At 36.1% G+C, this 18,103-nt stretch overlaps 1 protein-coding gene across 1 annotated transcript in view; it reads right to left on the bottom strand.

Moving 5' to 3' along the window:
• LOC101330707 (RING finger protein 17) overlaps positions 1-18,103 on the bottom strand; it is a 108,397-nt gene that overhangs the window by 87,952 nt on the left and 2,342 nt on the right. The window contains exons 2-6 of the mRNA XM_073794899.1: positions 17,047-17,141; positions 12,330-12,421; positions 10,136-10,247; positions 8,914-8,994; positions 7,203-7,303 (exon numbers count right to left, since the gene is read on the bottom strand). Of these exons, the coding sequence (XP_073651000.1) occupies positions 7,203-7,303; positions 8,914-8,994; positions 10,136-10,247; positions 12,330-12,421; positions 17,047-17,141 (481 nt within the window). The remainder of the gene's footprint in view (positions 1-7,202; positions 7,304-8,913; positions 8,995-10,135; positions 10,248-12,329; positions 12,422-17,046; positions 17,142-18,103) is intronic.

Here is an 18,103-nt window from a genome sequence, read left to right as displayed (position 1 = left end):
GGCTGCAGCAATTTACATACTCAACAATACACAAGGGTTTGCATTTCTCCACATCTTTGCTACCATTTGTTATCTCCTGTATTTTCAAGAATAGCCATACTAACAGGTATGAGATGATATCTCATTGTGGTTTTCATTTGCATTTTCCTGATGATTAGTGACGTTGAGCACCTTTTCAGGTACCCATTGGCCAGGTGTATGTCTTCGTTGGAAAAATGTCTATTCAGTCCCTCTGTTCATTTTTAAATCAGATCGTTTGGGGTTTTTTGCAAAAGGGACTCCTTCAGGTTAAAATGAAAGAGATCAACATCTCTGGAAAAGGTAAATACATGGGCAAATACAAAATGTATTATTATTGTAATTTTGGTTTATGACTCCTCTATGTTTTCCACAGCATTTACAGAATACATAAAATGATTATAAAGCTATGTCAATGGATACACAACGTATAAAGATGCAACTGTGACAACAAAACATAAAGAAGGGGTGGAAATGTAAAGTAGAGGTTTTGTATGCAATTCAGTTGTGCTGGCTTCAATTCAAAATAGATGTGAGGATGTTATTTGTAATGCCCATGATAACCACACAAAAAACTAACTATAGAATATGCAAAAAAGAAATGAGAAGGGAATCAAAATGTGTCACCACCAAAAAAAAAAATCAAATAAACGGAAAAGAAGGTAGTAATAGAGGAAATGAATGTCAAAAAAAGCTATTAGACATATATAGAAGCCTGCACACCACAAAGAAGAATAAGCCCCGCTCACCGCAACTAGAGAAAGCCCATGTGCAGCAACGAAGCCCTAACGCAGCCAAAAATAAAAATAAAAATTTTTTTAAAAGGCAGAGAGTGGAAGAAAAGTGAGTTGTTTTTTTAAATTTATTTTCGTCTGTGTTGGTTCTTCGTTGCTGTACGTGGACTCTCTCTAGTTGTGGTGAGTGGGGGCTACTCTTCGTTGTGGTGCACGGGCTTCTCATAACCGTGGCTTCTCTTGTTGCAGAGCACGGGCTCCAGGGGCCCGGGCTTCAGTATCTGCAGCACGCAGGCTCAGCAGTTGTGGCTCGTGGGCTCTAGAGCACAGGCTCAGTAGTTGTGGTATATGGGCTTAGCTGCTCCACGCCATGTGGGATTCTCCCAGACCAGGGCTCGAACCAGTGTCTCCTGCATTGGCAGGTGGATTCTTAACCACTGCACCACCAGAGAAGCCTGGTTTTTTTTTAATGACAGCATATAGTTAGGTCTATAAGAGACTCATTTTAGATCTAAAGACAAAGATAGGTTGAAAGTGAATGGATGGAAAGAGATATTCTATGCAAATAGTAACCGAAAGAGAGCTAGGGTGGCTATGCTAATTTCAGGCAAAATAGACACTAAGTCAAAAACCGTTACAAGACAAACAAGGACATTATAGACTGATAAAAGGGTCAATTCACCAATAAAACAATTATAAATACATATGTACCAAACATCAGAGGCCCAAAATATATGATGCAAACGTTGATGTAATAAAGGAGAAAGAGAGAGCTCTGTAAGTATAGGTGGAGACTTCAATATCCTACACTTCCAACTGTGGACAGAAAAACCATACAGAATATCAGTAAGGAAACAGACTACTTAAACAACATTGTAGACCAACCGGACCTAACATACAAACACTCCACTGCTTCCCTGGTGGCGCAGTGGTTGAGAGTCCACCTGCCGATGCAGGGGACTTGGGTTCGTGCCCTGGTCCAGGAAAATCCCACATGCCGCGGAGCGGCTGGGCCCGTGAGCCATGGCCGCTGAGCCTGTGCGTCCGGAGCTTGTGCTGCGCAACAGGAGAGGCCACAACAGTGAGAGGCCCGCGTACTGCAAAAAACAAAAAAAACCAAAAAAAAACCCACTTCACCCAATGACAGACAATACACATCTTCCTCAAGCATACATGGAGCACTCTCCATGTTAGACCACATATTAGGGCAAAAAGAACTCTTAATACATTTTAAAAGACTGAAAGTATACAAAGTATCTTTTCTGATCACAATGGAATAAAACTAGAAATCAATAATAGAAGGAAACTGGAAAATTCACAAATATGTGGAAATTAAATAACATACTACTAAACACAAATGGATCAAAGAAAAAAAAACAGAAGGAGAATATCTTGAGACAAACGAAAATGGAAAAACAAAGTATCAAAATTTATGGGATGCAGTGAAAGCAGAGCTAAAAGAGAAATATACAACTGTAAACACATTAAAAAAGGCATGGCAAACCAACAACCTAACTTTACACCTTAGGAACCGGAAAAGAACAAACTAAACCCAAATATGCAGAAGGAAGGAGTAGTAAGATTAGAGTGGAAATAAGTATATAAATAGGATAAAGTAGAGAAAAATCAAAGAAACCAAAAGGTGGTTCTTTGAGAAGATCAAAATTGACCACTTTCAGCTACACTATCTAGGAAAACAAGAGAAGAGCCAACTTACTAAAATCAAAAATAAAGTAGGCATAGGATGATCAATTTTACAGACAAAAAATATTTGAAAACAGTGCTGTGAATAACTGTATGCCAAGAAATTGGATAAGCTAGACGAAATGGACGAATTCCTAGAAACACACCACCTACCAACACTGAATCATGAAGAAACAGAAAATCTGAGCAGACCAAAAAAAAGTAAGAAGATTGAATCAGTAATCAAAAGCTTCCCCAAAAAGAAAAGCCCTGGACTAGATGGCTTCACCAAAAATTTTATGAAGAATTAACACCAATCCTCCTCAAACTCTTCCAAAAAACTGAAGAGCCAGAGAAGACATTTCCTAACTTATTCTATGAGACCAGCATTGCCCTCATACCAAAGCCATATGAAAACACTATAAGAAAACTATAGATTAATGTCTCTTACAAGTATTAATGCAAAATCCTCAATAAAATACTACTAAATTGAATCAGCAGTATAGTGAAAGAATACCACATCATGTCAAGTGGGATTTATTCCCTGGAATGAAGGAAGCTTCAACATATGAATATCAATTAATGTTATACACCACATTAACAGAAACAAGTAAAATCCCCCCACAGGGTCCTTTCAAATGATAGAGAAAAAGGATGTGACGTTCTCAACACCTTTCAGGATAAAAACACTCAAATTAGGAATTGAGGGAAACTACATCAACATAATAAAGGCTATATAAGAAAAACTCACAGCTAACATTACATTCGATGATAGACTGACAGCTTTTCTTCTAAGAACGGTAGCAAGAAAAGGATGTGAGATTTTGCCATTGCTATTTAATATATCATTGTCAGTTCTAGCCAGAGTAAATAGGCAAAAAAAAAGAAAGATATAAAAGCCATCCAAATTTACAAGAAGTTGGAAAATGATCTCTTTTTGCAGATGACATGATCTTATAGGTAAAGATGCCACAAAAATACTAGTAGGTCTAATAAACGAATTCAGCAGAGATGTAGGATGCAAAATGAACACAACAAAAAATCAGATGCATTTCTACACACTAACAATGAACAGTCCGAAAAGGAAATTAACAATTCATTTTACAACAGAATATAAAGAAGAATATACTCAGGAATAAACATAACCGAGGACGCAACAGACTTGTACACTTGTACACTACACAACACTGCTGAAATTAAGGAAAACAAAATAAATGGAAAGATCTCCCATGTTCATGAACCAGAAGATTTAATACTGTTAAGATGTCAATACCCAAAACAATCTACAATTCAAAGCCATCCCTATCAAAATCCCAATGATGTTTCATGTAGAATAGAAAAGCCCATCCTATAAGTCACATGAGATCTCAAGGGACCCTAAACTTCCAAAACAACCTTGAAAAAGAACAAAGTTGGAGAGCTCACACATCCTGATTTCAAAACTTGCTACAAAGCCACATTAAAACAGTGTGCTACTGCCACAAGGACAGACAGATTGACCAATGGAACAGAACAGAGAGCTCATAAATAAATCTTCACATATACGGTTCAGCTGAGTTTTGACAAGAGTGCCAAGACCATTCAATGGAGAAAAGACCGTCTTTTCAACAAATGGTGCTGGGAAAACTGGATATCCACATGGGAAAGAATAAGTTGGACCCTTTCCTTACACTATACACAAAAATTAGCTTAAAATGACTCAAAGACCTAAATGTAAGAGCTAAAACTATAAAACTCTTAGAAGAAAACACAGGGGGGAAAAGCTTCATGATGTTAGATTTGGCAATGATTTCTTGCATATGACATCAAAACACAGGCAACAAAAGAAAAAACAGATAAGCTGGACTTCATCAATTAAAAACTTTTTTGGATCAAAGAATGCTATCAAGAGAGTGAAAAGACAAGCCACAGAAGCAGTGTTTTCTTAGGTCAGTCTTCCAAGGCAAAAGAAATAAAAGCAAAAATAAACAAATAGGACCTAATCAAACTTACAAGCTTTTGCACAGCAAAAGAAGCCATAAACAAGACAACAAAAGACAACCTACGGACTGGGAGAAAATATTTGCAAACGATGTGATCAACAGAGGCTTAATGTCCAAAATATACAAGCAGCTCATACAGCTCAATATCTAAAAAAAAAAAACCAATCAAAAAATGGACAGAAGACCTAAATGGACATTTCTCCAAAGAGGACGGTCATACAGATGGTCAACAGGCATATGAAGAGATACTCAACATCACTGATTATTAGAAAAATGCAAATCAAAACTACAATGAGGTATCACTTCACATGGGTCAGCATGGCCATCATCAAAAAGTCTACAAATAATAAATGCTGGAGAGGCTGTGGAGAAAAGGGAACCCTCCTACACCGTTGGTGGGGATGGAAATTGATACAGCCACTATAAAGAACAGTACGGAGGTTCCTTAAAAAACTAAAAATAGGGGCTTCCCTGGTGGCGCAGTGGTTGAGAGTGGTTGCCTGCCGATGCACGGGACGCGGGTTCGTGCCCCAGTCTGGGAAGATCCCACATGCCGTGGAGCGGCTGGGCCCGTGAGCCATGGCCGCTGAGCCTGCGCGTCCGGAGCCTGTGCTCCGCAACAGGAGAGGCCACAACAGTGAGAGGCCCGCGTACCGCAAAAAAAAAAAAAACAAAAAAAAAACCTAAAAGTAGAGTTACCATATGATCCAGCAATCCCACTCCTGGGAACATATCTGGAAAAGACGAAAACTCTAATTCAAAAAGACACATGCACCTCAATGTTCACAGAAGCACTATTTACAATAGTCAAGACACGGAAGCAACCTAAGTGTCCAACAGATGAATGGATAAAGAAGGTGTGATATATGTATATGATGGAATACGACTCAGCCATAAAGAAGCATGAAATAATGCCATTTGCAGCAACATGGATGGACCTAGAGAATATTATACTTAGTGAAGTCAGAGAAAGACAAATATCATATATCACTTTTATGTGGAATCTAAAAAATAATATAAATGAACTTACTTACAAAACAGAAACAGACTCATAGACATAGAAAACAATCTTATGGTACCAAAGGGTAAAAGGAGGGAGGGATAAATTAGGAGGTTGGGATTATCAGATACACATTACCCTATATAAAGCAGATAAACAACAAGGACCTACTGTACAGCACAGGGAACCCTATTCAGTATCTTGTAATAACCTATAATGGAAAAGTATCTGAAAAAGAATACATGTATGTGTAAATGAATCACTCTGCTGTACACCTGAAACTAACTCAATATTGTAAATCAACTATACTCCAACAAAAAACTTTTTTAAAAAACACAAACAAAAGGTAAGACACAGAAAGAGAGAGGATATCTGAAAATGATGTATCTGATAAAGGACTAACATCCACAATGTATAAAGAACTCCTACTCCAACCACAACAAAATAAATAATCCAAATCAAAATTGGGCAAAGGACTGGAATACATACCTATCCAGAGAAAATAAACAAATGGTCAATTAATAAGCACATGAAAAGATGTGCTCCACAACACCAGCCATTACGGAAATGTAAGTCAAATCCAAAAATGAGACATCACTTCACATTCTGAAAATGGCTCATCTTTTAAAAAAAAACAAATGTGGTGAGGATGTGGAGAAATTGGAACCTTTGTGCACTGCTGGTGGGAATGTATCATGTGTGGCCACCATAGAATGCAGTTTGGCAGTCTTCAAAGACTTAAACATAAAATTACCATATGCCACTAAACTGTACTTTTTTAATTTTAATTTTATTGGTGTATAGTTGATACTCAGTGTTGTGTTAGTTTCAGGTATACAGCAAAGTGATTCAGTTATACATATACATATATTCATTCTTTTTTAGATTCTTTTCTCAAAAAGGTTATCATAGAATATTTAGTACAGTTCCCTGTGCTATACAGTAGGTTCTTGTCGGTTATCTATCTTATACAGTGTGTGTATGTTCATCTCAAGCTCCCGATTTACCCCTCCCCCCACCACTAAACTGTATTTTTAAATGCTTAAAAAGGTAAACTTCATTATGTATATTTACTACTTTTAAGAAGTATTTTTTAAATGCATGCACATGACCTATCACTTAAGTGTTATAATTAAATACCAAATGTGACATACCATCAGCATTGAGGAATAAAGAATATCAACTGATACATTCATAGTGTTGAGCATATGTTCTAGTCATCCTCATCAGACAAAAAAAAGAACTAAGAGCCAAATAGGCAAGTACCATTTCTAAATATATTTATCACAACTTTTATGAGCCTGTCTCTTGAAATGCAAAGTGTGATCAAAGATTATTTGAGATCATATATATCAACTTTTTAAAAAGATTGGATATGTAACAGTATGGTATTTGTTTAGAAAAATCACTAGAGTATTATTTGCTCTGATGCAAATACCTAAAAAAAAGTGATGGAACTATCCACATGAAAATGTATGTTTGCATTTTCCCAAGTACGCTGAATTCTACAACAGGATTCAGAATTAGAAAGTATTTTTTTGTGCTAACTGCTTTAAGAAAGAAATTGTTTATTTTAATAGCTTTGGGACCAGAAGACAAATAGCCTAAATGAATAAATAAATAGTTCTTCATTTTGAGGCTGTAAACATCAGCCTGTAGGGACCACCCATTACCTTCCAAACTTGTTTAAAATTTACTAATTTCTTCAGTCTATACAAAGAAATAAAATGACAAGTTAATGTTAAAAGCTTCAGTTGCACTAAGTCTATATTTTTAACTTATTACCTGGAATCAAGAGAAGTGAAAAGCTGATCAAACTGTTTCTCCAGAACCTCTATAAGACTGACTGTCTCCTCTTTTGTTTGATTGTATATGTGTTCGAGCACCTGGGAAGAACATAATACAAAGACCTCATTTGGTATTTTTATTTTGTAGGAACTGTACTATTCAACATAATTTTTAAAGTAAAAGGTACTTTTTGGACTTTTCAAAATAACAACACAAGAGATCAGATAATAAAAGTAAGTCACAAGGTTAAACTTTAAATCCTGGTTCTTGTCAACAAGATCACATCTTTGTTAGCACTCTGTACTGATAAATTAGCAAAAAGGCCTAGAAAATCCACCAAGTTTTCTAAAATTCGTATCACTTTTAATCAGTACAGGAAATGGATCATTTTGGATAGCTGAGTTTCTCTCTGGCAGGATTCCTTAAATTCATAAAAACTTAAAATATAATATTAGGGAATTCCCTGGCAGTCCACTGGTTAAGACTCTGCGGTCCCTGTACCAGGGCATGTGTTCAATCCCTGGTCAGGGAACTAAGATCCTGCATGCCGCGGCCAAAAAAAAAAAATTTATACCTATATAAAATATTTTTTAAATACTTGAATTAAAATGTTGACTATTCTACATACTTCTTTATATATATATATATATATATATATATATTTTTTTTTTTTTTTTTTTTTTTTTTTTTTTTTTTGCGGTATGTGGGCCTCTCACTGTTGTGGCCTCTCCCGTTGCCGGAGCACAGGCTCCGGACGCGCAGGCCCAGCCGCTCCGCAGCATGTGGGATCCTCCCGGACCAGGGCACGAACCTGCGTCCCTAGCATCGGCAAGCGGACTACCAACCACTGAGCCACCAGGGAAGCCCTTCTTTATATTTTTAAACAAAGAATCATTGCTTGAGATCTTTCTTTTTTTCCTTTTAATTCTTCCTTTTTTGGAATGGGAACGTCTATCCTTTGCTTGCCCAACCAACGTATTTTAGAAGGAGATAATTTATTAGTTTCACACATTCAGATTGGAGAGGAATTTTGCCCCAGCATGAGTCATACCCTAAGTCTCACCCATACCTGATTTAGAAGATACTTAGATGAGATTTTGGACTTAGAGTTGATGCTGAAATAGGTTAAGAATTTTGGGGGTGTGAGATGTGCTGAATGTATTTTGCATGTGAGAAGGACATGAACCTGTTATGGGTTGAATTTTTACCCCCCTCCCAAATTCATCTGTTGAAGTCTTAAATTTCATTATCAGCTATAACTTTTTGAATGCCCTGGTTGTAAATTTGCCATTGCTAGGTTCAAGGAGCTTGCTGTTTGTCAATAAATGAGGGAGTCTCTCTCTTGGGTGACGAGGTAAGAAAGAAAAGAACATAAGACTCAGTGTAACAGTATACAGCCAAATAATGAGCAATGTTAGAAGGGTGATCTGCAATGCTTCCAAGACAAAATTCAGCTCGCAGCAAGCAGAAATGAGAGTTCCTTAATAGAGCTCCAATTTCAGTAGGCTGCTAGCACAACAATGCTAGGAGACTAATCCTAGCAGGCCATGAGAGTTTTCTATTCTTTTGTACGTTTCTCTCTCATTAGGTTATCATACTTAATAACTCAGTGCTAAGCTCTACCTTCAGTGATGTTACATCTAAATACACACATTTAAAGAGAACATGCCTTAATTTATGATAGAATTTGATCATTCAGAATGCTTACTTTTATAGCAGTACTTAATTGTTCAAAATTTTTCCCTGCCACCTTCAATGCTTCATCAATTTCTTCCACCGTTTCAGTCTCCTAAGAAGGGGGAGGGGGACCACATACAAATACAAAATATAAAAACAGATGCTTAGATATACTGTATTAGTTGCAGAAACATCAAGCTACCGTTTTGGTTACAAAAGCAACATAGACAAATTACAGAAATCTGAAAACAAGCAACAAAGAACATTTTAGAGTTTTGGTGATAGCATTCCGGATTTCTTTTTTTAGCTATCTTTTTGAATAAATGGGATTATGTCCTATAAACATTTTGCAACTTAAAACTACCTGAAAATTTTATCGCGGCCATAAATAAATACATGTAAAAAGTAATAGTTTTTAAGAAAACAAGATTATGATTAGGCTACATTAAGATTTAAACACTGAAGATAGTGCTCTCTCCTCTCCCAGCCCACTAATGATCTCCTTAACAAAAAAACTTAATACTCCATTCAACTGCATTTTGGAATTTATTCTGTTTCTAACCTTCAATTAAAAGACTACATTATTTAAAGTCATCAAAAGTAGTAACTGGTACAATTCAAATCTTCCAACAACAATTACATCATCATCAACGAGTGCCATTAGGCCTTTTAGTTGTCATTAAAACAACTGGAAAATCACACTTAGAATTTAGAAACTTGTGGGACTTCCCTGGCAGTCCAGTGGTTAAGACTTCGCCTTCCACTGCAGGGGGTGTGGTTTTGATCCCTGGTCGGGGAGCTAAGATCTCACATGCCTCGCAGCCAGAAAACCAAAACATAAAGCAGAAGCAATATTGTAACAAATTCAATAAAGACTTTAAAAATGGTCCACATCAAAAAAAATCTTAAAAAAGAAAAGAATTTAGAAACTTGTATTTTACACAAGTTTCACAGAATCTGAATTCAGTAACTAGGTTCAAAGGGAAGCAGCTACATACAGGTAAATATCAAGAGCACTAACAGAGTTGGTCAAAGGTAGAATGGGCTGCCTTGGGAAGAAAAGAGAATTGTTGAGATATAGTTTAGAATAAAACAAGAGATTCATGCAAGGAGTGTAGGTTTACCTCTGTTACCTTTAAGCTTCCAAAACAATCTATAATTATAGGACCCTTGAGAGGAGAGGAAAGTTAAGCTACCAGAGAAAAGTAAAAATGTTTGGCCTCATCTCACTTCATGAATTACATTTTTCATACCTCTATTACAGTTGATGGGTACAAAACAGTCCCGTGTGTGGAGGTTGAATGTTCTAAACCAACAGTTAGTAGATCAGCAGTCTTTTTAAAGTCCTGAGAACAATTCTTCATCCTGGAAAAATGTCAAGTACATTATTTTAAGTATCAACATTTATATAATGATTTACATCTTCTATTCTGATTTTTACCCTCTATCAAAAATAATTCTGGGCTTCCCTGTTGGTGCAGTGGTTGAGAGTCTGCCTGCCAATGCAGGGGACATGGGTTCGTGCCCCGGTCTGGGAAGATCCCACATGCCGCGGAGCGGCTAGGCCTGTGGGCCATGGCTGCTGAGCCTGCGCGTCTGGAGCCTGTGCTCCGCAACAGGAGAGGCCACAACAGTGAGAGGCCCACGTACCGCAAAAAAAAAAAAATAATTCTTATGATGACTTATAAGAACACTTACAGTGGGTTCTCAATTATCTATGATATGCAAAGAGAGGAAAACCATGACTAAATACGCTTTCACATAAAACAATTTTAATCAAGAATTCAACTTCTCAACAAATTCCTAAAAATAACAGTTTACAGTATAAATTGTGCTTTAATTTCCTAATCATCTCTCCTTCCCGGATATTTTTTGGTAGAGATGTTGGTAATCATTGAACTGTCCTAAGCTCAATTAAAGTATTTATACACACAAATGCCAGCTATTAAAAAATGTACTTATAGGCCTGCCTTATGTACATAAAGGTAATGAATTTACTAGGCAAGTTAATCTCAACGGAAGAGTAAGCTGCATTTTTTGTCTACAGATGCTAGAGTTTCGGCCTATTTTTATCTTTATATCCCTATGTTGGCTGGCACACAGTAAGCACTCAGTGTTTGCTGAATAAGTTAATCATAAGCCTATAATAGTTTATTATGATTAAATGTTCCTCTCATAGAATAATACACTAGGTAATTTTTAAACATTCAATTACTTTAAAAAGTGGATATTCATGTTCTTGAAAACATATGTGAATGCATTAGCCATAAGGAGTCCATCATTCAATTCCTGTTTCAAAATATTAAAGACAAATCAGGAAGGAAATACATCATGTATCAAGGAATACTTCTATTTTAAAATATATGACTATTTGAACCAAACTCTACTGGAATTAGGAAATAGGAGTTTCTAACGTAAGTACACTTGACATGGAGAACTAATTAAAAAATGGCAATTTGGAAAAAAAATGGGGTACCTAAAACAGATTCATCTACTTCTGAAAGTAAAACTTTACTTTGCAACTGTATTTGACATTACACATACCTAGACAAAAGTACAATCAGACTTGACTTGCATGATGGTTAAAAAGTAAGGAAGTTTCACATATAAGTCCAGATTTCTATTTTGTCTTGGAAAAGAAAAGGATAATCTGGGACCACTGGGATGGTCTCAACACACAGCTCCAGTGACTGGCTGGAGCTGAGCAGGGGCTCCCTCCTCTGGAGCGGGTGCACAATCTTTACTGCCCTTTTAAAGTCGGTCTCCCTCACACAGTAAGTCATCTGCTAGATATGTAGGTGTTCCTATATGTTATGACTCACACAGAGCCACAAAGATTCCTAAAGATTTATTCTAATCACTCCACTCAGAGCTTATGGAGGAAGTGACTGATGGAATACAAATAGAGGAGCTGGGAGCAGTACCTGCATTCAATGAGCCTGAGTGCTACCGCTGGTTCTATCAATACCCAGTTGCCAGACTTCAGCTAACTGCTTTTAGTACCCAAAGAAATAACTCTTCTGTTGGTTTCTAAGCACCCATTTAAATCTGGACAGAGAAACTGCAGCAGTAATGTGAAAAGTCATGACTGCTAGCCTAAAGGATTTTGGATTTTATTTGGACAGGCAATGAAGAACCACAGAACAGGAAAGAGTCTGGAAGAGCTAAAGGTAGGCAAAAGAGACTAAAACAATTAAACAGAGTGTAAAAATGGTAATCTTGCATTCTTTCTTTTGCCTCACTTTAAATAAGGACAAACTAATGCTGCTTCTTTAGGAGCTGGATTCCCATTTCATTAACAGCTCAAATTATAAACTTAAAGAGCTCTCTGTAAACAATGGGTTAGAAACACTAATCTAAGAATGACCTTTAATCAATAATTCTAAAATAACTCTTTCAGAAACATACTGAACTTTAAATACTAAAATAAGTGCACATGGAACATACTTTTTAGGCTGAAGTTTTTCCATAAAAGAATCTTCTTTAATACATCCATCTATTGGGCAGTATTCTTGTTCTGTATTTATAGTTGAAACAACCTTAGGACAAAAGAGTAAAAACAAAAAAACAGAAAGTCATTCAATAAATTCTGTTTATCCAGAATTCAAAAAACTAGTGAGCCATTCATAGATAAATGAAAAGATCCTTAAATCCTCTTTAAATCAAAGAAAAATTGTACTTATGTGATATTTTTATCCTATTTTAATTTTTGAGGAAATCAGTAATTTGACAGCTATTAATTAAACAGAACATTAAAATACCACACTTATAAAGGAAATACTTGGAACATTACTTTAAAAATTTACTGTAAAAATTTTACAATGCTATCTTAAGGTATGTTCAAAACTCTAAAATACTTGGGGATAACTTTAATAAGAAAAATATAAGCCCTAAGAAAAGAAAACCAAAGAAACTTATTGGGTATCATAAAACAAAAACTGAATAAATGGCAAATTATGTTATGTTCCTGAAGACAAAGATTTAATACCCTAAAATACATCTAATATAAAATTAATATAATCCTAAAGTTCATATGGAAAATATAATGTGTAAGAATTACAAAAATTTTAATATACCAGGTATAAATGGACCTACACAGTTCAAACCTGAGTTGTCTAAGGGTCAACTGTAAATGAACAGAACAAAGCCCTGAAACAGATCCTCATATACAGGGAACTTCATACAGCCTATAAATGGCATTTCCATTAAACAGACGAAGCATTATTCAATAAATCATGTGGGAAAGCCAGCGAATCATTCTGAAGAAGAAAGTTACATACCCACCTTACATCATATAAAACAGAAAGAGATTTAATATGCACCTTTTTAAAATACTTATACTTCAATACTTATATAAGTATTGAAAAAAATAAATATGTATAACTCTGAGATGAAAAGTCTGCCTAATCAAAGAAAACTTAGAAGCCATGAAGGAGGGGGGAAAAAACAACTGAAAAAGGAAACATTTCTGAATGGTTAAATGTAATAAAACTAAAAGTGAAAAACTGGGAGAAAATATCAATAGTTAAAATACACAGAACGAAGTGTTAATATTTCTATCACATGAAGTATCCTTACAAGTTAGGAAAAAGACAATTCAAAAGGAAAATATGGAAAGGACCTGGAAGGATCTGTTAAAGATCCTCCCAGAAGAGCTGAGAAATCAACATATGAAAAATTGCTCAATTTCGCTAGCAATCAGGGATTTGCAATTTAAAACAAGCAGATACCCAATTTTTTGCCCATTAAATTGCCAAACATGTTTTTTAAAATGTGACAAACACCGATTTTTTTTTTTTTAAGACACAGAAATTAACAGAACCTGCTGATGGGATTTTTTTTTGGTGGGAGTGGGTTTGAGGAATTATGCAAAAATATAGTGAAAGAATTTGAAAACCACCTAAGTGTTTTTGATAAAGAGATTATATTACAGCACTTATGTACCAGGGTTTATTATGCAGCCATTAAAAGTAACGTAGGAGGGCTTCCCCGGTGGCACAGTGGTTGAGAGTCCGCCTGCCAATGCAGGGGACGCAGGTTCGTGCCCCGGTCCGGGAAGATCCAACATGCCGTGGAGCGGCTAGGCCCATGAGCCATGGCCGCTGAGCCTGCGCATCCGGAGCCTGTGCTCCGCAATGGGAGAGGCCACAACAGTGAGAGGCCCACACACCGCAAAAAAAAAAAAAACGTAGGAGACGCTCATGAGGATAGGTTAATGCTGAGAGAAATAAAGCAGACTACTAAATGTTATAGTCTCCCATGTAAATACATATGTGTCTTTGGTGGGAAGAGGATGTCCTAGCAAGGTTTCAAGTATAACGTACCAAAGACAGTTATCTATTATTAGATAATTAGGAGAAAAGCATTACTTTAAAAACATCACATGATCAAATGTTATTTTTAAGCGCACACCCCAAAATTGGGGGCTATAACCTTAATAATTTCTATCCACCTACTCATTTATGCCCCTTTGGCTGGTCATTTCATAGTAAGAAGTTAATGTTACCACCAGTAGATTTGATGCAGGACATTTCTCCCAGGAAATTTAAGAAAATATTAAATACAACTGATTTAAAAGATTTCAGTTAAAATTGTGTAAAGAGTCTTAACTTCTAATATATATAATAAAAATTTTCTCCCTGTTCCCCTAGCACAGCTTGTCACTTAAGTTTTATTTATGGTGGTGTTTTCGCTTGGTTGTTTTTTTCTACTTGTAAATGAAAAAATGCGGTCAAATTTAAACGGCATTTCTTCTATGGTTTCTGACTTCAGTGATATATTTAACAAGGCTTCGCCATCCAATATTACACAATTATCTATAGTCTCTTCTATTTTACATTTTCAATTTGCATGTTATTAACATTTCCAATCCACATGGGATTTTAATATATATTAATTACCTATTGATTGGATAAATTATCATTTCCTCATGGCCCAATATATTTTTGGACTCAGGTCTAAATTATCAATAAAATGCCAGTATTTTTGGAATGGTACCTAAGTATGATCCTATCCTTGAACAAAACCTGCCATATTGCTGTATGTAATTATAGAATGGTTATTATTAACCATTAATATCAATCAAAAGCAGAGAAGGGATGCTATAAAAAAAACCATACAAGTATAAAAGATAAAGACTGGGAGATAAATTCATATTCACCCAAACTCAAAAATAAGAACACAAGTATACCCATTAACCCTGAATGGAATCATTTTAGGCTTAAGCTTGAAATAATCAGCACTACCTAGGCCTTCAACATTAAAGATAAATTATAAATATGTCTAATGTGAATATAGGTACCTAAATCTTACTTTTTAGAGCAATGTACATTATTTAAAAATAATAAACTTCAATCCTGAAATAGTCTATAAATTCAGACTTTTCACTAATTTAGACTTGATTCTTCCATTATCTCTTATTCTAAATATAAGATATCAGGAAAAATCTAAACTTTAAAAACTAATAAAAGAGTGGTAACAATTTCAGGATGGTTTCTTGAAGGACTCAGCACAGGGGAAAAGGAGGGAAGGATGGGACAGATCACATATTCCCCAAAGCGAGAGTCGGAACTAGTCAAATGATACAAAATAGATTTGATACAACCCTAAAATCAAAAACCAATATTTGTAAATACACTATAAACACTTCGTTAGATGTTACCCAAAACACTAAAAATAATACAAGTATAGTGATTTAAGAGACCATTAAACACAAAGTCATTTGCCACAAAAGGCAAGAGGTTACCATTCTAATAAACTAGCTGTTTTTTGAATATCAGAACAGGATGGATATGAGCAGAGACAGTCCTGCCTCTTCCTTTTCCCTTCACACTCTTTACCCACCATAAAATTCAATGTGTCAGGGATACTCCATTTCAACCACAGGAGCTAAGTTCCCCTTTGCCTTAACTATGTAGCTAGCCACATCTGAGGAACCGACTGTCAAAAAAAAAAAGGGAAAGGGGACAGGAATTTCCCACAATAAAGGCCATGATTTGTGAAGTATGTAATTCCAAAACAGATGTTTTCTTATATGTAAATGTTTATGCTATAATTGAAACTTTCACAAATTATACACTTATGTTTATATACATATTATTATATATATTTTTATCACGTTTAACCTGCAAACTAGTTAATCCACACCTAAATAATCAAAGGTCGACTATAACACTTATTTTAAAGCTTGTAGAGAACTTTCACATAATTCAGATTTGACTCTTACAATCCTATGAGATAAAAAAAGCAGGTATTATTTCCATCTCACAAATAAGGACACTCAGCCTTCGGGTGACAGAACTAGGACTGCATTCCAGGTCTTCTTCCTCTATGTTAATTGTTTGCCACAGAAAACAATGGATACAAATCCCCAAACTCTGATCTCTCAAGTGGAACATTATGAATTTAGAGATTAAGACAACTTTCCAGGAACATACTATATAAACTGAGCAACATTTATATTTGTAGTAAACGCAAAGAATGGTCAGTAAATTTTATTTTAAATCCTTAATTTGTTCTCATTATTACCGGCGCACAGATTTTAGTGCAACTGTACTATTTTTAGCACTTCTGACGTTAACATTAGGCCATTGTTTGCCTTCTGTTTCGTTTTTGTTTTTTTACACATCTCCACAAATGTAAATTTGATGACATGCAAAGGTTGAGGGTCAGGGGAAAATTCAAAATTTGCTTGCATGGTACTGGTGTGGAAAAGGGGAGTAGAGATTTGGGGACTTCCCTGGCCGTCCAGTGGTTAAGACTGCACTTCCACTGCAGGGGTCGCAGGTTTGATCCCTGGTCAGGGAACTAAGATCCCACTCGCTGCACGGCCCAAAAAAAGGGCAGGGGGTGTAGAGATTTGAAAGGAATATACTTCATTAAAATAAAAATAAATTAAACAATGAAATATTCCACAGAAATCTCCAGAGTCAAAATATGTAGGCTAATAAGTTTATGACCTTAACCTTGCATTCTTCTTGATCTCTTTGAACAATTATAAAATGGATGTGAAAAGCTTTACCTTTTGCTAGATTTCTTTACTTAAGACTCAGCAGCAAAAATGCAAGTTTCTAGTTCCTAACTAGAAATATGTTTTATTTCTTTAACATTTTTACCTTTAGCATTAGGCTGCAATGCATTCAGTGTGAAAGACAATAAAACTTACCTCACAATCAGGGCATGTAATTGTGCTGTATTCTTCAGTTATTAACAAGCACAGTTCACAAAAAGCATGTCCACATTGAAGTTCATGGTGGTGACCTATTGATGAAATTCTATTGTGAATTAAACTTCTCAGTTTGTCAACATTGAATATTCAGTATAATCAGGGGAGAAAATTAAAGGGAATTCTCTTGTATAGGAAAAGATATCTAGTTTGGTTAGAAATGGATGATTAAACAAAATTCAGGAGAAACAATACAACTCAGAAGGAGGGAGAAAAATCAGAAGAAAAAACAGGCAGAGCTATGTAGTATTGTTCGCCTTTCTTTATACAGTTATTTGGTACCTATAATACTTTGAATCTGCCATCTCTTATAATCATATAAAGTGCTCTGAGGTACTTCATTTTGACATTGTAAATTCCCAGCTAAGTAGGCTGGGAATATTTATTCAACCTAGAGATGGATAAACATTTTGGTGATCTGGGGTAAATGGTATAATCCAGACTCCAACCTAGTTCTGTTTCCAAGTCTAATGTTCTTTCTACCTGATCATACTTCCCTCTGCTAATTTATATTTCCCATCCTGTGAAGGGGACAGTGAGGGCCGACATGAGAAACTGGCAAAACCCCTCTCTTGAACAAAATAATGCCATTTGCAGCAACATGGATGGACCTAGAGATTGTCATACTAAGTGAAGTTAAGTCAGACACAGAAAGACAAATATCATATGATATTGCTTACATGTGCAATCTAAGAAAAAGGGTATAGGGACTTCTCTGGTAGCACACTGGTTAAGAATCCACCTGCCAATGCAGGAGACACGGGTTTGAGCCCTGGTCCGGGAAGATCCCACATGCCGCGGAGCAACTAAGCCCATGAGCCACAACTACTGAGCCTGCGCTCTAGAGTTCGCGAGCCACATTACTGAAACACGCGCGCCTAGAGCCTGTGCTCCGCAGCGAGAAGCCACTGCAATGATTAGACCGCACACCGCAACGAAGAGTAGCCCCTGCTCACTGCAACTAGAGAAAGCCCGTGCGCAGCAACGAAGACCCAAC

This window comes from Tursiops truncatus, chromosome 18 (assembly GCF_011762595.2).
Source record: "Tursiops truncatus isolate mTurTru1 chromosome 18, mTurTru1.mat.Y, whole genome shotgun sequence".
NCBI classification, from domain to species: Eukaryota; Metazoa; Chordata; class Mammalia; order Artiodactyla; family Delphinidae; genus Tursiops; species Tursiops truncatus.
The sequence above is the reverse complement of the archived record's forward strand: the minus strand, read 5'-3'. Positions and strand labels throughout refer to the sequence as shown.